The sequence below is a fragment of the Xiphophorus hellerii genome, chromosome 6 (genome assembly GCF_003331165.1).
Source record: "Xiphophorus hellerii strain 12219 chromosome 6, Xiphophorus_hellerii-4.1, whole genome shotgun sequence".
Classification (NCBI taxonomy): domain Eukaryota; kingdom Metazoa; phylum Chordata; class Actinopteri; order Cyprinodontiformes; family Poeciliidae; genus Xiphophorus; species Xiphophorus hellerii.
The window spans coordinates 30549558-30566763 of NC_045677.1; the positions used below are offsets into that span (position 1 = coordinate 30549558).

The following is a 17206-nucleotide window of genomic DNA, read 5'->3' on the forward strand; positions in this document are numbered from 1 at the left end:
GGGTGGATATTCTAGATTTCACAACTCTAATAATACATTCAAAGTAAATTGGTTAAAGTCGTGCTTAAAAAATCCATCCTCCAATTGGAATACTTTCCCAAATTACATTTTCTCCAGTGTAGGGGTTCTTAATTTCCTCCTCCTCTGTAATTATAATGTAGAGAAAATACCAGTAAAACTTTCTGCATTTCACACACAAGCACTTCTTTCATGGGCACTTATATGTAAACATAATTTTTATCCACATAAATTCTTCATCTGGAATAATCAATACATCCTTCACAAAAATAAATCTTTATTTTATCCTAAATGGTTCAACAACAAAATCCTTCTGGTGGGTCAACTATTTAACAAAAATGAATGTTTACTCAGTTACAGTGAGTTCAAACCCAAGTATAACCTCACTGTAACTACTAAAGAGTATGATATTGTGTTTGATGCTGTAACTGATGAAATATGTGAACTCTTTAGAAATAATGTTGTTGATGAATATCAGGCCTTGTTGAATGTAACTGACTCCACTGTTAGTAAAGCGTGTTATTCTTCTACTTGTAAGAATAACAGAACTATTCATGCCCTGTTTCAACAAGATATTATTTCTGCACCTTCATCTGTTTTCTATTGGAAGAATTTTGTCCCTGATTCACTATGGAAAAAGGTGTGGACTCATCATCAGAAACTTTTCATAAACAACAAAAAGAAAGATGTCCCTTTAAACTGTTACATCGAATTTATCCTACTAATCAACACATGATGAAATATATTAAAACAATAGACCCCAACTGTAAGTTCTGCAAAGAGCATCCAGAAACAATTATTTATTCTGGAATTGTCGTATCACAAGAAAATTTTAGAAAGAGTGTAATATCTTTATAAATTGTTATATTGTTGCTAAATGTTCTTTGAGGTATGAGCATATTATTTTTGGTTTTATGGTAAGAATACAAATGCAGGCAAAAGACTGGCAATCCATCTAATCTATATTTGGCAAATTTCATATTCACAAATGCAAATTTTCATCATCTTCACCTTTTCTTTTTTGTTGTACAGTTTTGTTGAAATCTACACCCCTGGCATACTTTTCAATAAAAATAAGAAAAACTTGAATAAAACAATATGAAACAGTAAAGTGGACGGAAGAGAGAACGTTCCTGAAGAACCTGCTTCAATGACATACAGCTGATGAACTGTTTCCTCAGCGGGGATGAAGGGCACCATGCAGTGGTCTGTGACCCAGACAGGACATCCGTCTGGTGGCTTTAAACTTTTACTCTGACGCATTTAGACACATTTTAATCGATGGAGAATATGGCAGATTTACCTGACGAACATGGCGGCTCCAGGGCCAGTCAGGGCGGAAGAGGGTTTTCCTCCTTCTCCACTGTTCCTTTTAGGGCCTGCAGGCGGCGCGCTGATCTTTACCAAACTCTAATCGAAGAAGAAGGCGTGGAGGAAATATGTCAGCGCCGTTGGATGATTACGGAACGTTTGTTTTGGACCCGCTCCGTGTTTAGAACCCCGTCCAGCCTCAGTGCCATGGCCCACCGGTACCTGCGGCTGCCTGCGGGCTGCGGGAGCCTGGTCCGGCTGCTGCTTCGGCCCTGCGGAGCTACCGCCAGGACGGTAGGTGGGGGGCGGAAAGACAGGCTCACCTTGACCCGCTCCGGTTGGGTTCGGTTCGGGAAGCCGCTCAGAGCCCGCACCGAACTCAAAAACAGCAGATTGACTTACGTTTTTACCTGTTATAGAGGTGTGACGTAAGCCAGGTATCCTCTGTTTTCGTTCGAAACGTGTGACGTCAGAGCCTGGTTGACTGATGACGACATTGATTACTTATTCATCATAGAGTGATGTAAATTCTGAGGGTCAGATGCGCTTTAGTCCGAAACAGCATTCTCCAGAACAGTTCTGTTGGTCCAAATGATTGGGTCCGCAACCAATGAATCCAGAACTTGTGCGTCCAGAACGGTACCGGGCCATGAAGGTGTTTGAGCCAACCTGTGGACCCTCCTCCCCCTCTCAGGTGTCTCCAGCCGGTTCTGGTCGGGTGCGGAGTGGACCCGTCCCCCTGAGCGAGCTGTCGGGAGCCTCTAGGATCCTGAGCTCCAAACCGCCCAAAGGTGAGTGGGGACCCGGTTCTGGTTCTGTCCTCACCTGGGCAAACACGGGTCGGAGTTCTAACTATGGCTCCCCGGCCTCTCAGGTGAACTGAATCGTTGAGATGAACTGTTCCCGCTGAGAACACCGGAGGTAGTCACCATGGAAACGAACGTGCGCTCAGACGGTTTCTGTTCTCCTTACAGGATTTGAGAAATATTTCCCAGAGAGTCAGAACCGGGCCAGAACCTCTGAACCCGAAGCTAAAGGTAAAGAAGACACAGGTGAGCATGCGCAGCTGGAGACAGGTGAATAAGTCAGAGAACTACAGAACCGACTGGGCTCTGTCCGTTGAACCGGATCTCTGAAGGTGGTCCTTCAGGTCAGAACCTCCAAAACGGTTCTCTTTCTTCAGAACTAAGAGAGTTTTGGTTTAGGGGCGGGGCTTACCACAGGTAAACCAATGACCCAGGTTAGGACTGGTTCCAGTCCACTTTACATGAATCAGAACTAGAACCTCCACAATAATGGATGTGCTGACTTCATCCTGACGCTCCAAACCGAGCAGGCTCAAAGCCCGGCCCTCTCACGGTTCTGACCCGTTTCAGAGTCCAAACCTGCCCAGAAACCGTCCGGGAAGCCAGGAGGATCCGGATCCGGAGGAGGGAAACGAGGCGGCCGCAACGAGGAGAACCACTGGTACAGCCGCCTGCAGAAGGTCAGTCACCTGATCAGCGGAGGGCGGGTCCCAGGTCTTACCTGTCTAGGTGTCTCAGCAGCTTTTCTCTCCAGGGCGACGTCCCTTGGGATGATAAGGAGTTCCGCTTGTACCTGCTGACCGGCGTGGCGTTCTGGACCGCCATCACCTACTACTTCTTCCTGCGGGACGGAGGTCGTGAGGTCACCTGGAAGGACTTTGTCAACAACTACCTGGCCAAAGGAGTGGTGAGGAACTCACCTGTGTTTGCCCTGCTTCAGTCTGCAGCTCTAACTGGTCATTTCCTGCCAGGTGGAGCGGCTGGAGGTGGTCAACAAGCGCTACGTCAGAGTGGCGTTCTCTCCGGGGAAGACGCCGCTGGACGGGGTGCGTCCCATCGGCCGGCTCGGGCCTCAGGTACCTACAGCGCCGCCACTGACTCCTCCCCCTGTGTTTCCACCTGCAGCAGTACGTCTGGTTCAACATCGGCAGCGTGGACACCTTCGAGAGAAACCTGGAGACGGCCCAGAGCGAGCTGGGCATCGAGAGCGAGAACCGCCTGCCGGTGGTATACTCCACCGAGAGCGACGGGTGAGCCACGACCTTCGACCCGACCTTCACCCCGACCCCAACCCTGACCCTGCGGTCCTTCCCCGCAGGTCGTTCCTGCTCAGCATGCTGCCCACAGCGCTCATCATTGGCTTTCTGCTCTTCATGCTGCGGCGTGGGCCGGCGGGCGGGGGCCGGCCGGGCCGCGGCATGGGGGGTCTGTTCAGCGTAAGCGAGACCACCGCCAAGATCCTGAAGGACGAGATCGACGTCAAGTTCAAAGACGTGGCGGGGTGTGAGGAGGCCAAGCTGGAGATCATGGAGTTTGTCAACTTCCTGAAGAACCCCAAACAGTACCAGGACCTGGGGGCCAAGATACCCAAGGTGAGGGCGGGACCAGGGTGAGGTTGGGGTTCCTTCAGGCTGGTGGAGGGTGGGGCCACAGATGGGTTTCCCCGGGATCAGCGGTTATGTTGTGTGACAGGGCGCCATTTTGACCGGACCCCCAGGAACCGGGAAGACACTGCTGGCCAAGGCGACGGCAGGTGAGGCAAACGTTCCCTTCATCACAGTGAACGGCTCTGAGTTCCTGGAGATGTTCGTGGGAGTGGGCCCCGCCAGGGTGAGGTGCCGCCAGGGGAGTGGGTTGGGGAGCGGTTCCTCTGAGGTTCCTCTGACCTTCCATTCCATGCAGGTTCGGGATCTGTTCGTCATGGCCCGGAAGAACGCGCCCTGCATCCTCTTCATTGATGAGATCGACGCCGTGGGCCGGAAGCGCGGCCGCGGCAACTTTGGAGGCCAGAGCGAGCAGGAGAACACGCTGAACCAGCTACTGGTGGAGATGGACGGTGGGTCCCGCTTCCGCAGAACCACGGGGTCCACCAGGCCTCGCCTCACTGTCCACTCTGTCCCCCAGGCTTCAACACCGCCACCAACGTGGTGGTTCTGGCCGGAACCAACCGACCCGACATCCTGGACCCGGCCCTGCTGCGGCCCGGGCGCTTCGACAGGCAGATCTACATCGGTGAGCGGGCGACTGGGCGGTTAATTATCAGGCAGGTGAGCTGGTGACAAAGATCTCTTTCCTTTCAGGTCCTCCTGACATAAAAGGACGGGCGTCCATCTTTAAGGTCCACCTGCGTCCTCTGAAGCTCAGCACAGACCTGGACAAAGATGCTCTGGCTAAGAAGATGGCCGCCCTCACGCCTGGATTTTCAGGTAGTATGCACCCTGATGGGAGTGAGCAGTCAGGTGGCGGGTGTATCTGAGCCTCAGGTGATTTGTGTGGATTGTCTGTCCCTGATTTCTGCCTGGCAGGCGCCGACATCGCCAATGTGTGCAACGAGGCGGCACTGATTGCCGCACGCCACCTGTCCGATACCATCAATCAGAAACACTTTGAGCAGGCCATCGAGAGAGTGATCGGAGGTGAGACCAGAACAGAACCAGCGCAGTGTCAGGTTTTGGTTCCGGTTCTGTAACCTTCCTGTCTCCTGGAGGTCTGGAGAAGAAGACCCAGGTTCTGCAGCCGGAGGAGAAGAAGACGGTGGCGTACCATGAGGCGGGTCACGCCGTGGCTGGCTGGTTCCTGGAGCACGCCGACCCGCTGTTGAAGGTCTGTCAGGTTCTGTCTGTTTCTGTTGGCATGGCCGGGTTCTAATGCTGTGCTGCCTGTGCAGGTGTCTATCATCCCCAGGGGGCGGGGCCTGGGCTATGCCCAGTACCTCCCTAGGGAGCAGTACCTGTACACTAAGGAGCAGCTGCTGGACCGCATGTGCATGACGCTGGGAGGCCGCGTTGCAGAGGAGATTTTCTTCGGCCGGGTCACTACTGGCGCCCAGGATGACCTCAGGAAGGTCACACAGAGTGCCTACGCTCAGGTGAGTCGCTTGACCCGGCAGACACTCCTAACTCCTCTGGGTCCGGTCCGTCTGACTCGCTGCTGTCCTCCCGCAGATCGTCCAGTTCGGGATGAACCCCAAGGTGGGCCAGGTGTCCTTCGACCTGCCGCGGCAGGGCGAGATGGTTCTGGAGAAGCCGTACAGCGAGGCCACAGCCCGCCTCATTGACTCCGAGGTCCGGACCCTGATCGGCGAGGCGTACCGCCGAACCCAGCAGCTGCTGACCGACAAGAAGGCCGAGGTGGACAAGGTACCGCCGTGGTCCGCCCGGGTCTGTCGCCCATGGGATCCCAGCAAGGCAGGCTGGTTCTGGTTCCTCTGGGCCCGGTGGAGCGGGAAGCTGTGGTTCCGGTCCCGGTTCTGGTTGTGACTGTGGTTACTGTGCTGTCCTGCAGGTGGCGCAGCGGCTGCTGCAGCGGGAGGTTCTGTCCAAAGAGGACATGGAGGAGCTTCTGGGTCGGCGGCCGTTTGCGGAGCGCTCCACATACGAGGAGCTGGTGGAAGGGACCGGCGGCGAGGACGAGGACACGGCGCTGCCCGACGGCCTGAGGGACTGGAACCGGGACCGGAACCAGGACCGGAACCAGGAGAGCCCGGAGGAGCAGGTGGCCCGCCAGATCTCTGGAGGCATGCCCTTCTAGTACCTCCATAAACTGTTCTGTTGGGTTCTGATCCGTTCCACAGGTTCTGAACATTCCCACCTGAGCTGTTCTTCATCAGAACTCTACTGATGCTCCACAGAACCCACTCAGCTTCACATGCACCAGAACCAGGTTCATTCTGCTCATCCAGAATATATCAGAACCAAACAGAACCTCTCCATGTGTATCTGTGTAGAACCCAGACTCGGTTCTTTCCTCAGAACCTCAGTAGATATTCTCCAGCTGTGAGGAAAATGTTCCACCAAAACATCTGGCACCGTTCTGATGGGGAACCCTTTGGTCCAGAGTTCTACTGGGCCCAGCATCCGGCCCCACAGAGGGGTTTCCAACTCGAACCCTCTAGAACCGCGGTTCTGCAGTCTGTAGACGCTTCTCTGCTCCAACATACCAGAACCAGACAGCCGGGTTCAGAGGCCCGGTTCAGGTCTGGAACTGGAAACTTCTAGAAGCTACAGACCAAGGTTCTGTTAGGTTCTGCAAGGGACGTTCTCCTGCTGGTGTTCCTCAGCCTGCACCACAACCTTTGACTGGAAACTGGAAGTGAACCTGCTGTTGATTCTGTTCTGATCCGGACAGATTTGGGTCACAGCCATAGAAGCACCAGATGTCTGAACGGTTTGGTTCTGGTAAAGTCCTGGGGTGGTTCCAGCTCATAACTAAAGTGGATCAGAACCAGTTCTGATCAGGTCTGGGTTCGAAAAGAATGAGTTCTCGGCCTGCTCTGAGTGTAAACATGTAAATTGATGTGTGATAATAAAGATGTATATGTTGGTTCTGGTTCTAATGGCTCGGTTCCAGATCTCTGATCAAACAAATAACAGAAAAGATCTGAACACAAGCTGACAGATGAACGTTCTTTGACCTCCAGCTTCTACCTAAGTTGACACGTAACGCGGTGACGTCATAAGGTCCCCTGGTACCGCCGGACCGACCGCAGTTGTATCCGACCAAACTGAGTCATCAGGGCTTTTATTCTGAAATTTCCTCTCAGAGGAAGTGACATCATGTGTTTCGTTGTTGTGTTCCGGGCAGTGTACAGATGCTAGTGCTTGAGGAACTTTATTCAGGTTTTAGGTTCGGTTCGGTCGGAGATAACTTCAAAGATCCGGAGAAGCAGTTCGAAGAATTGCGGAGTGGGACGGCAGCAGAACCGGAAGAAAGCTGCATGGCTGCGGCGGTTTCTGCGGTAAGAACTGGAACTGGATGAAAGCTAAGCTAATGCTAACAGGCCTGGAGCTTCGAGAGCTGTTGTTAAACACCCTGGTTGGAGTCAGCAGGTCAGTGAACTGTTCATAGATAAATAAATCAGTCAGCAGGTCAGTGAACTGTTCATAGATAAATAAATCAGTCAGTGGGTCAGTGAACTGTTCATAGATAAATAAATCAGTCAGCAGGTCAGTGAACTGTTCATAGATAAATAAATCAGTCAGTGGGTCAGTGAACTGTTCATAGATAAATAAATCAGTCAGCAGGTCAGTGAACTGTTCATAGATAAGTCAGTCAGTAGGTCAGTGAACTGTTCATAGATAAATAAATCAGTCAGTGGGTCAGTGAACTGTTCATAGATAAATAAATCAGTCAGTGGGTCAGTGAACTGTTCATAGATAAATAAATCAGTCAGTGGGTCAGTGAACTGTTCATAGATAAATAAATCAGTCAGTGGGTCAGTGAACTGTTCATGGATAAATAAATCAGTCAGTGGGTCAGTGAACTATTCATAGATAAGTCAGTCAGTAGGTCAGTGAACTGTTCATAGATAAATAAATCAGTCAGTGGGTCAGTGAACTGTTCATAGATAAATAAATCAGTCAGTGGGTCAGTGAACTGTTCATAGATAAATAAATCAGTCAGCAGGTCAGTGAACTGTTCATAGATAAGTCAGTCAGTAGGTCAGTGAACTGTTCATAGATAAATAAATCAGTCAGTGGGTCAGTGAACTGTTCATAGATAAATAAATCAGTCAGTGGGTCAGTGAACTGTTCATAGATAAATAAATCAGTCAGTGGGTCAGTGAACTGTTCATAGATAAATAAATCAGTCAGTGGGTCAGTGAACTGTTCATGGATAAATAAATCAGTCAGTGGGTCAGTGAACTATTCATAGATAAGTCAGTCAGTAGGTCAGTGAACTGTTCATAGATAAATAAATCAGTCAGCAGGTCAGTGAACTGTTCATAGATAAATAAATCAGTCAGTGGGTCAGTGAACTGTTCATAGATAAATAAATCAGTCAGCAGGTCAGTGAACTGTTCATAGATAAGTCAGTCAGTAGGTCAGTGAACTGTTCATAGATAAATAAATCAGTCAGTGGGTCAGTGAACTGTTCATAGATAAATAAATCAGTCAGTGGGTCAGTGAACTGTTCATAGATAAATAAATCAGTCAGTGGGTCAGTGAACTGTTCATAGATAAATAAATCAGTCAGTGGGTCAGTGAACTGTTCATGGATAAATAAATCAGTCAGTGGGTCAGTGAACTATTCATAGATAAGTCAGTCAGTAGGTCAGTGAACTGTTCATAGATAAATAAATCAGTCAGTGGGTCAGTGAACTGTTCATAGATAAATAAATCAGTCAGTGGGTCAGTGAACTGTTCATAGATAAATAAATCAGTCAGCAGGTCAGTGAACTGTTCATAGATAAGTCAGTCAGTAGGTCAGTGAACTGTTCATAGATAAATAAATCAGTCAGTGGGTCAGTGAACTGTTCATAGATAAATAAATCAGTCAGTGGGTCAGTGAACTGTTCATAGATAAATAAATCAGTCAGTGGGTCAGTGAACTGTTCATAGATAAATAAATCAGTCAGTGGGTCAGTGAACTGTTCATGGATAAATAAATCAGTCAGTGGGTCAGTGAACTATTCATAGATAAGTCAGTCAGTAGGTCAGTGAACTGTTCATAGATAAATAAATCAGTCAGTGGGTCAGTGAACTGTTCATAGATAAATAAATCAGTCAGTGGGTCAGTGAACTGTTCATAGATAAGTCAGTCAGCAGGTCAGTGAACTGTTCATAGATAAATAAATCAGTCAGTGGGTCAGTGAACTGTTCATAGATAAATAAATCAGTCAGTGGGTCAGTGAACTGTTCATAGATAAATAAATCAGTCAGTGGGTCAGTGAACTGTTCATAGATAAATAAATCAGTCAGTGGGTCAGTGAACTGTTCATGGATAAATAAATCAGTCAGTGGGTCAGTGAACTATTCATAGATAAGTCAGTCAGTAGGTCAGTGAACTGTTCATAGATAAATAAATCAGTCAGTGGGTCAGTGAACTGTTCATAGATAAATAAATCAGTCAGTGGGTCAGTGAACTGTTCATAGATAAGTCAGTCAGCAGGTCAGTGAACTGTTCATAGATAAATAAATCAGTCAGTGGGTCAGTGAACTGTTCATAGATAAATAAATCAGTCAGTGGGTCAGTGAACTGTTCATGGATAAATAAATCAGTCAGTGGGTCAGTGAACTATTCATAGATAAGTCAGTCAGTAGGTCAGTGAACTGTTCATAGATAAATAAATCAGTCAGTGGGTCAGTGAACTGTTCATAAATAACCAGGTCCAAGCCTCCTCTGATTGATGATGTCATCAGCAGTCTGTGTGTTATGATTGGTTCACAGGGAGGGCCCCCTCTCATCATGGAGAACGGACAGACCGCCGCCCCCACCCCTAAGCTGGGCCTGCCTCCGCTCACCCCCAACCAGCAGGAGGCGCTGCAGAAGGTCAATCTGTTGCAACGGTTCAGAACCAGCAGCAGAACCTGTGGTTCTCTTCGCTAAATGCTCTCTGGGTTCTCCCTGCAGGCTAAAAAGTATGCTATGGAGCAGAGCATCAAGAGCGTGCTGGTGAAGCAGACACTGGTGCAGCAGCAGCAGCTCACCAGCCTGCAGGTAACTCCCAGAGGCCACGCCCACACCGAGACCACGCCCCCTTTACCTCCTCTGTGATAGTTAAGGGTAGTCTGTTCTCCTCCCTCAGATGGCTCCTCTGACCATGGGTTTAGGAGACGCTCTGTCGCCGCTGCAGTCGGTGAGTATGGTTCTGTTCTGTTCAGGCCCGGTTCTGTTGGCCTATTGGCAGGATCTAATCCTTCAGCAGTTCTCAGGCTTCCTTCTTCCAGCAGCTCTTGATGTTCCATTTTCTCTAAAAATCCTGTCTTTTCTGCGTAGTCGTTCATGCTAAAAATAAATACTGCGACGCAGTCAGACTTCTGTGTGAATGTTTCCGACCCCAAATGACGAAGGAAGTAGCCGTCAAAGCATCACTCTGTTTGCTACTGTAAAGATGGCTGCCGTCTCTGGATGGGTTTTAAAGTTGCTGAGAGCGACACGGTCAGCTGACGAAGGAAGCTGGTAGAACGCTAACAGCAGCGGCATCTGGTTCTTTCTTTCTGGTTCTCTCTGGTTCTTTCTGGTTCTCTGGCTGTAGCCTCTGACCCGATTCTGAGCCGGTTCTATTTGGAGTCGGACCAGGAGTGGTGGGTTGGGATGTGATGCGTTTGCTGACTCAAACAGCTTCCATCTCTTCATTATCATTTCAGATGTTGTTTAGATTTACTGTCTAGATTCTTCTGCTAGCTTTAGCTCCACAGCTGGACGGTGAGCAGGTTTTATTTTTGGGTGAAACATGGGAAACGTTCAGAATGCCGTGAGAGGTGGGATCCGGGTGGCAGACAGACCACCAAGGCTTCCATCAAGGTGGAAGCTGACCTGCTCCCTCTGCTCCTCCTGTCCACCAGGTAGCAGCGCAACGCCAGCGAGCTCTGGCCATCATGTGCCGGGTCTACGTGGGCTCCATCTACTACGAGCTGGGCGAGGAAACCATCAGGCAGGCCTTCATCCCCTTTGGACCAATCAAAAGCATCGACATGTCCTGGGACTCGGTCACCATGAAGCACAAGGTCCGAGAGGACAAGAGGCAGCCATAGAACCTCAGGGTTCCCTCTCTGGTTCGCTGTCTGGTTCTCTCTGGTTCCTTCTCTGGTTCTCTCTCTTTCTCTCTGGTTCCTTCTCTGGTTCTCTGTCTGGTTCTCTCTCTGGTTCCTTCTCTGGTTCTTTCTGGTTCCTTCTCTGGTTCCCTGATCAGTTCTGTCTCTGCAGGGTTTTGCCTTCGTGGAGTATGAGGTTCCTGAAGCGGCCCAGCTGGCTCTGGAACAGATGAACTCTGTGGTTCTGGGAGGGAGGAACATCAAGGTGGGCCCGGTTCCTGTCTGTCTTTGTGGTGATTATTATTGTTTGAGTTTTCTGGGTTTTTATTTCCTGTTTCAAGTTGTAATTTGTTCTACAATCCAACCCAAAATAAAATCAAAGTGAAGAAGAAATGTTGCCATCAGTGAATTTTTGACCGTTGAAAGGGCCAGAACAGGAACCACCCAGTTAACCAGTTAACCAGTGACATTAAGGTGCCTTAGAAAAGAGAAAACCAGACTTCCCAGTAATCCCCAGGAAAACCAGCTCAGCTGCACACGTACCAAAATACCAAGAACACAAAGCCCAATCATTTGAAGCCGAGTTCAGTTCAAGGTTCAACGTTTCCCGGTGGAGTTTCATCTGAACGCTGAGAGGCCACGCCCCCTGCCGGCAGCAGGGAGGGGCTGGTTGATCATGTGACATCACCGTCTCTGTGGTTACCTCAGCCGTCCTCTTTATCCCTGCGCGATGTCTTGCAGGTCGGCCGGCCCAGCAACATCGGCCAGGCTCAGCCGATCATTGACCAGCTGGCGGAGGAGGCGCGAGCCTTCAACAGGATCTACGTGGCGTCCGTCCACCCTGACCTCTCCGACGAGGACATCAAGAGCGTTTTTGAGGCCTTCGGCAGGATCAAGTCCTGCATGCTGGCCCGCGAGCCCACCACCGGGCGCCACAAAAGCTACGGCTTCATCGGTGAGGCCGGACAGGTGTCAGGGACCCCTCTAGTTCTCTGGGGTCGGCGTCACACTGCGTCCTCTGGGTCGTGATGTGGCGCGAAGCGCCGAGCTGCGTCTTGCTGTCTGAAATCAGCTTGTCCTCTGTGTGTCCAGAGTACGATAAGGCTCAGTCGGCCCAGGACGCCGTGGCCTCCATGAACCTGTTCGACCTGGGGGGGCAGTACCTTAGGGTGGGGAAGGCCGTGACTCCGCCCATGCCCCTCCTCACCCCCACCACTGCTGGAGGACTTCCTGCGGCTGCCGCCGTGGCTGCTGCTGCTGCCAGCGCCAAGATCACAGCTCAGGTACACCATGGAGGGACAAGGTCAGGGGCTAGTGGCGGGGCCAAGGGGCGAGGCAGAGCCAGGCCTTATGGAGACAAATCAGGGTAAATATTTTGATGCTGATGAATATGACAATCTAAAACAAATAAGTTATTTTTGTCAAACTGATTCCATCAAGGGAGATCTGAAGATTTGGGCTTAATGTCGAACATTTTACAACTGCTTTAGATCAATAAGAGGAATGTTTGAAATGTTCCAACAGGAGAACTGACATCTAATATAAATTCTCAAAATGTCCTTATAGATTATTATGAATGTTCCTTTTTTATAGAATAACCAACTAAAAAGAAATATTAAAGACAAAACGATAGCGGTTGTTTATATCCTCAGTGATTACAGTCTCTGCTGTTTGGCTGTTTTCCATCCTGCGTCCTCCAGGGGGCGCCACTACTTCAGCTGGCCAAACAGATCCCAGGTTTTCCTCAACACGCCGTGAACGCTGCTTTCCCTGAAACGTCTCTCAGGTCTTTCCTGTTTCCTACAGTCAGGGAACAAAGATGATTCAATAATGATTAATATTAGTGACGCTCCGATCAGGTTTTTTGCTGCCGATTCCGATCACCCATGAGGCCGATCTCTGCCGATCACCTGGACTGGCGTTAATTTTTCGCATTAGGTACAAATGGTACTATGTGATCTTCCAAAATGGAAATATGATCTGGCAATAAATTCACCTAATTTAGACATAAAACATGCAAAATACTTGCAGGCATCATACAGCAGCTACTCAGTCAAAAGGACAACAGAAAACCTGCAATCAGTAAAACAATATTTAACAGTAAGGCTCTCAACAGCTTAAATTATACATAAATCAAATAAATCTCATAACACTGCCCATAACAAATAGTCAAGTAAAAAAGGAAACATTCATTCAATGTCAAACACAGGTTGCATCAAAATCAACAATCCTGAGTTACTAAATCAAAACTTCCTGAGAACATGGCTGTTTTGTTCTGACTGAGCTGAGTAATTCTGCAGAACACAGGAGGAGGCAGAAGAGATTAATTATTTTTCAGAAATTATCCGTCTTATGTTAGGACATAGTGAAGGTTTAAAACATATGTAAAATCTTTTGTTTGTTTAAGTTACCTGCTGCAGCTTTAAGCAGACGTTCGGTGTGAGAGTTCACTGCAGGTGCAGCAGAAGCGGCGCTCTGTCTAGGAAATATTACTACCAGTAGCGCGTAGCGACGGTCCAACAGCGGGAGCAGAACCAGTGTCTTGCACCGCCAGCTTGAAGGGTTACATTATTTTTAAGGTTATTTGTTTAGCTGTCTGACCGTGATGCTCTTCTGGGTGAGTGTTGTAGCTGTGTGCTGCTTTACCTTCTGTCTGGCCGCTACGGATGTCCTTTTTTCTGCATTGAGCCTCGATGTAGAAAGCCTGTCAAATGTTTGTTTTTTAAATGTCATATTAGATTTGTTGTGTTGATGCATTTTGACATGTTTCAACCCCGAATTTTCCGCCGCAACATGCAAACATCCCCATTCGCTGTCAGAGTGTCATAGTTCCTCGCCGCATCGCTTAGGATTGTTTTTAACTTGCATTGTTTCAAAATGAGCTTCATGTAGCACTGAGGAGTAAATATAATTTCTTAATGTAGTATAGTTCATTATTTTTATGTCTTTCATATTCCTGCTAATTGATATGTATTACTGGATTGGACAGTATCTATTAGTGATGCTTTGTGTCCAGAAAACCATTTTATTCTAATGCAGGACGAGCAGAAATCTGTCATGAAAATATTAGATTATCAGATATATCTATTAAATCTGATTTAAAATAAAGCTGAGAAAACTGAAACATAAATTCTCCTTGATACAAATCTATAAACAGTTTGGTTTCTGTTAGTTCTGTCAAGATGCAAGAAAGGATGAATTTCCCTTCTATTGGTCAATGTTTTATTTTAATTCGGTTTTTGTCGCTTGTTTAATTTTTATTAATAAAGCTGATAAACGGGTGGAGAACAAAACTAGACAAAACCATTTATATTCTGCTTTTTCTCGCTCTGTGTCGGCATGACGCTACGCGGACCTGTTGCCATGGCAACCGACAGACAACAGCTCAACCAGCAGATAAAGCAGAGATTACGTTCAAACCTATCAGGGGAATCAATACCAGAAACTAACGTTTCCCACACAAAGAAGTATCAGAACCACCAAACAGAACATCCAGTCTGTTACATTATGCTGTCAGGCTTGATGTCTATATTGTGATTATTAATCTATTTTGGCCTGAACACAGATTAGCTGATTTAAACTCCTGCTCTACTGATGACTTGGTGAGCAGCTTGTCCTGTTTTAGTGCTAACGGAACCAAAACACAGCGAACTGCGCAGCATGTTACGGTTATCAGAGTCAATAGCAGCTAGCAAGTTAGCCTAGCATAACTAGCTCACTGTTTTATTATTTTATTATTTAATGTTCCAAATATTTGACCAGTCGTGATTTTTGTCATATCTATCCATCCTGTAGCTGTGTTGTGCATATTTTGGACTTGTAATAAGTATCTGAGCACAGGGCGCCTGCAGCTGTAGCCACTGTGTGGACCTTCAGATTTTCCTTTAAGTAAAACAGAAAAGAATAATTTTAGATTTTTTTTCATTATCTAATCCTCTTTACTATTAACAACATTTAGGAGAAAAAACAGATCTATTGTGTCAAAACGTTTTGTACGTAGCGAGTCTGTGTGAGTCCTGCTGCTCCGCACAAAGCCTGAATCTTATTGGTTAGTTTACTTTTGGAAATTTGGCGGCTCGGCGCTTTTCCTGTAAGCTAAAAATGAACGAGCGGAGTTTGAATCCTCCCGTAGTTCTAAGAGCGTGTGTGTGTGTGTGTGTGTGTGTGTGTGTGTGTGTGTGTGTGTGTGTGTGTGTGGTTTGGCGAACTGAAGAGCTGACGGTCACCCTGTTGGACAACTATTCATTACACTAGTAATGTAACGATGACAAAACCTTCATCCAGACATTTTGTGTTTTAAAATCGTCCGTCTGTATTCAGCTGTTCTCAGTTCGGCTGCATTTTTCCTCTTTTACATTTTTCCAGAAATGGAATAAAGTCCATTCCTCCATCTAAATGCTCTGAGTAAAGCTGCTTTCTGCTTGTTCCCACTGACAACTGACAACATTTTCTTCTGATTATTTTCCACCAAATCTCTACCACCATTTAATAGCAAACAATCATTAGATCCAGCCAGACCGCAGCGCATGGTCGACCCAAAACATCGTCCTCCAGGGAACAGATGTTGACTGTTTACTTTGGGACAAATTGCCACAAACCCACTGAACTGATTGACAGGTTCCATCATATCAACGAACAAGCCTGACATTCAAAGTTCATAACAGAGGTGAACAAACACCCCATGGCCCCCCACCTCAAAAATGAATCCAGCGCCGCTGGTGGCAAGGCTGTCAGTAGATCCGGCCTGATTCAGAGTGATTCAGCAGATTCATCCTGGGCAGTGGATCCGTCTCTCCTTATTTTCCCACTTCTTCCTCACATCGTGTCTTCAGGAAACCTTCAAAACAAAAACGGGAGATTTGGGAGCCATCTTACTTTTGACAGTGAAAGAATTGCATATTAATGACAGTCATTGCCACCTGTGTGAACTGGTGAATGTTATAACATGTAATATATTTATTATAATGTTTTATTTCTAAAGTAGGCTCTTGAGATAATCTAAGTCCATGTTAAAAATGTTAAAACTTTTAACTAAATCTGGGTGAGCCTTCCCTGAACCCGGTATTACCCCGAGCGCTATAGCTTGTATTAGCCGGCGTGGCCAGTGGGCGTGGCCAGTGGGCGTGGCCAGTGGGCGCGGCTGGTGGGCGCGGCTGGTGGGCGTGGCCGGTGGGCGTGGCTGGTGGGCGCGGCCGGTGGGCGCGGCCGGTGGGCGCGGCCGGTGGGCGTGGCCGGTGGGCGCGGCCAGTGCTGTTCCTACTGCCTCAGTGTTTCTCTGGTTCGTCAGGATCCGGTCGGAGCTTCGCTGCTCGGACCTTTGGCCGGCCCGGTGCTCCTCTCCCAGCAGCTGGGACTCCCGCAGGCCGTCATGGCCGCCCAGGCGCCAGGAGTCATCACAGGTGAGCGGGCCCCGCCCGTGCTCCCGGTCCTCCCTTCTCCCTGTGCCTCTAACCACCGGCTGCCGTTCCAGGCGTGACCCCGGCGCGCCCCGGCCTGCCCCAGGTGGGGCTGGTGAACCCGGTTTTGGCTACGCCTCCGTCGGGCACGGAGCCCAGGAGGAAGGAGGCGGAGTCTCAGCTGGAGGTGGCGTCGGAGCCGCTCAGCGAGCAGGAGCACATGAGCATCAGCGGCAGCAGCGCTCGCCACATGGTGATGAGGAAGCTGCTCCGCAAGCAGGAGGTGAGCCCGACCCGATTGGAACCGGGCCTCGGCCCCGATCTCTGACCTCTGCCCTCTGCCCCCAGTCCACCGTCATGGTGCTGAGGAACATGGTGGGCCCCAAAGACATCGACGACGACCTGGAGGGCGAGGTGACGGAGGAGTGCGGGAAGTTCGGCCAGGTGCGGCGCGTCATCATCTACCAGGAGCGGCAGGGCGAGGAGGACGACGCCGACGTCATCGTCAAGATCTTCGTGGAGTTCTCGGAGGCGGCGCACCGGAACCGCGCCATCCAGGCTCTCAACAACCGCTGGTTCGGGGGCCGCAAAGTGGCCGCCGAGGTCTACGACCGGGACCGCTTCGACGCCAGCGACCTGTCGGCATAGAACCTGCCTGTCTCCATGGAAACGCTTCTTCTCCCTCAGGTTGTGTCTGACCGAGCCGAGCCGGGACGGGCAGCCTCTCAGAACCGAACGTTCTGCCGATCCGGACCGGAACTAGCTCCGTCCGGGTCGGGGAACAAAGAGCGAGTGGTTCTGGTTTGGACGGGACTGCTGCGGCTGGGTTTGGACCGGAACCGGCCTCGGTTCTCCTGGACGGACGATCCTGAATGTTCCCGACATGAATTCTCAGAACCGAACAGAACCGGGCCGGGTCCAAATGAATAAATGTTTTCCAGCTGTTTAAATGTTGTGAAGCTGCTCTCTGATTGGCTGA

At 49.1% G+C, this 17206-nt stretch overlaps 2 protein-coding genes across 4 annotated transcripts; both read left to right on the forward strand.

The window, feature by feature from the left end:
- Window positions 1-1284: 1284 nt before the first annotated feature.
- Window positions 1285-6686, forward strand: afg3l2 (AFG3-like AAA ATPase 2). 2 transcript variants are annotated; one of them, XM_032565097.1, is made up of 17 exons: window positions 1285-1623; window positions 2024-2120; window positions 2304-2381; window positions 2706-2815; window positions 2890-3042; window positions 3107-3181; window positions 3261-3385; window positions 3454-3727; window positions 3828-3965; window positions 4038-4191; window positions 4260-4367; window positions 4436-4561; window positions 4661-4771; window positions 4843-4958; window positions 5023-5223; window positions 5300-5494; window positions 5640-6686. In XM_032565097.1, exons 1-17 carry the CDS (start codon window positions 1300-1302, stop codon window positions 5883-5885), a joined length of 2631 nt encoding a protein of 876 aa, XP_032420988.1. In that variant the 5' UTR covers window positions 1285-1299; the 3' UTR covers window positions 5886-6686. The 2 variants fall into 2 exon arrangements, with proteins under 2 accessions (XP_032420988.1, XP_032420987.1); XM_032565096.1 differs by having other exon boundaries at window positions 1422-1623; window positions 5300-5542.
- Window positions 6687-6898: 212 nt separating this feature from the next.
- On the forward strand, window positions 6899-17177 carry puf60a (poly-U binding splicing factor a). 2 transcript variants are annotated; one of them, XM_032565099.1, is made up of 11 exons: window positions 6899-7092; window positions 9525-9626; window positions 9708-9794; window positions 9883-9933; window positions 10643-10804; window positions 11004-11096; window positions 11573-11786; window positions 11924-12114; window positions 16119-16230; window positions 16302-16510; window positions 16576-17177. In XM_032565099.1, exons 1-11 carry the CDS (start codon window positions 6946-6948, stop codon window positions 16873-16875), a joined length of 1668 nt encoding a protein of 555 aa, XP_032420990.1. In that variant the 5' UTR covers window positions 6899-6945; the 3' UTR covers window positions 16876-17177. The 2 variants fall into 2 exon arrangements, with proteins under 2 accessions (XP_032420990.1, XP_032420991.1); XM_032565100.1 differs by having other exon boundaries at window positions 6926-7183.
- The last annotated feature ends 29 nt before the right edge of the window (window positions 17178-17206 follow it).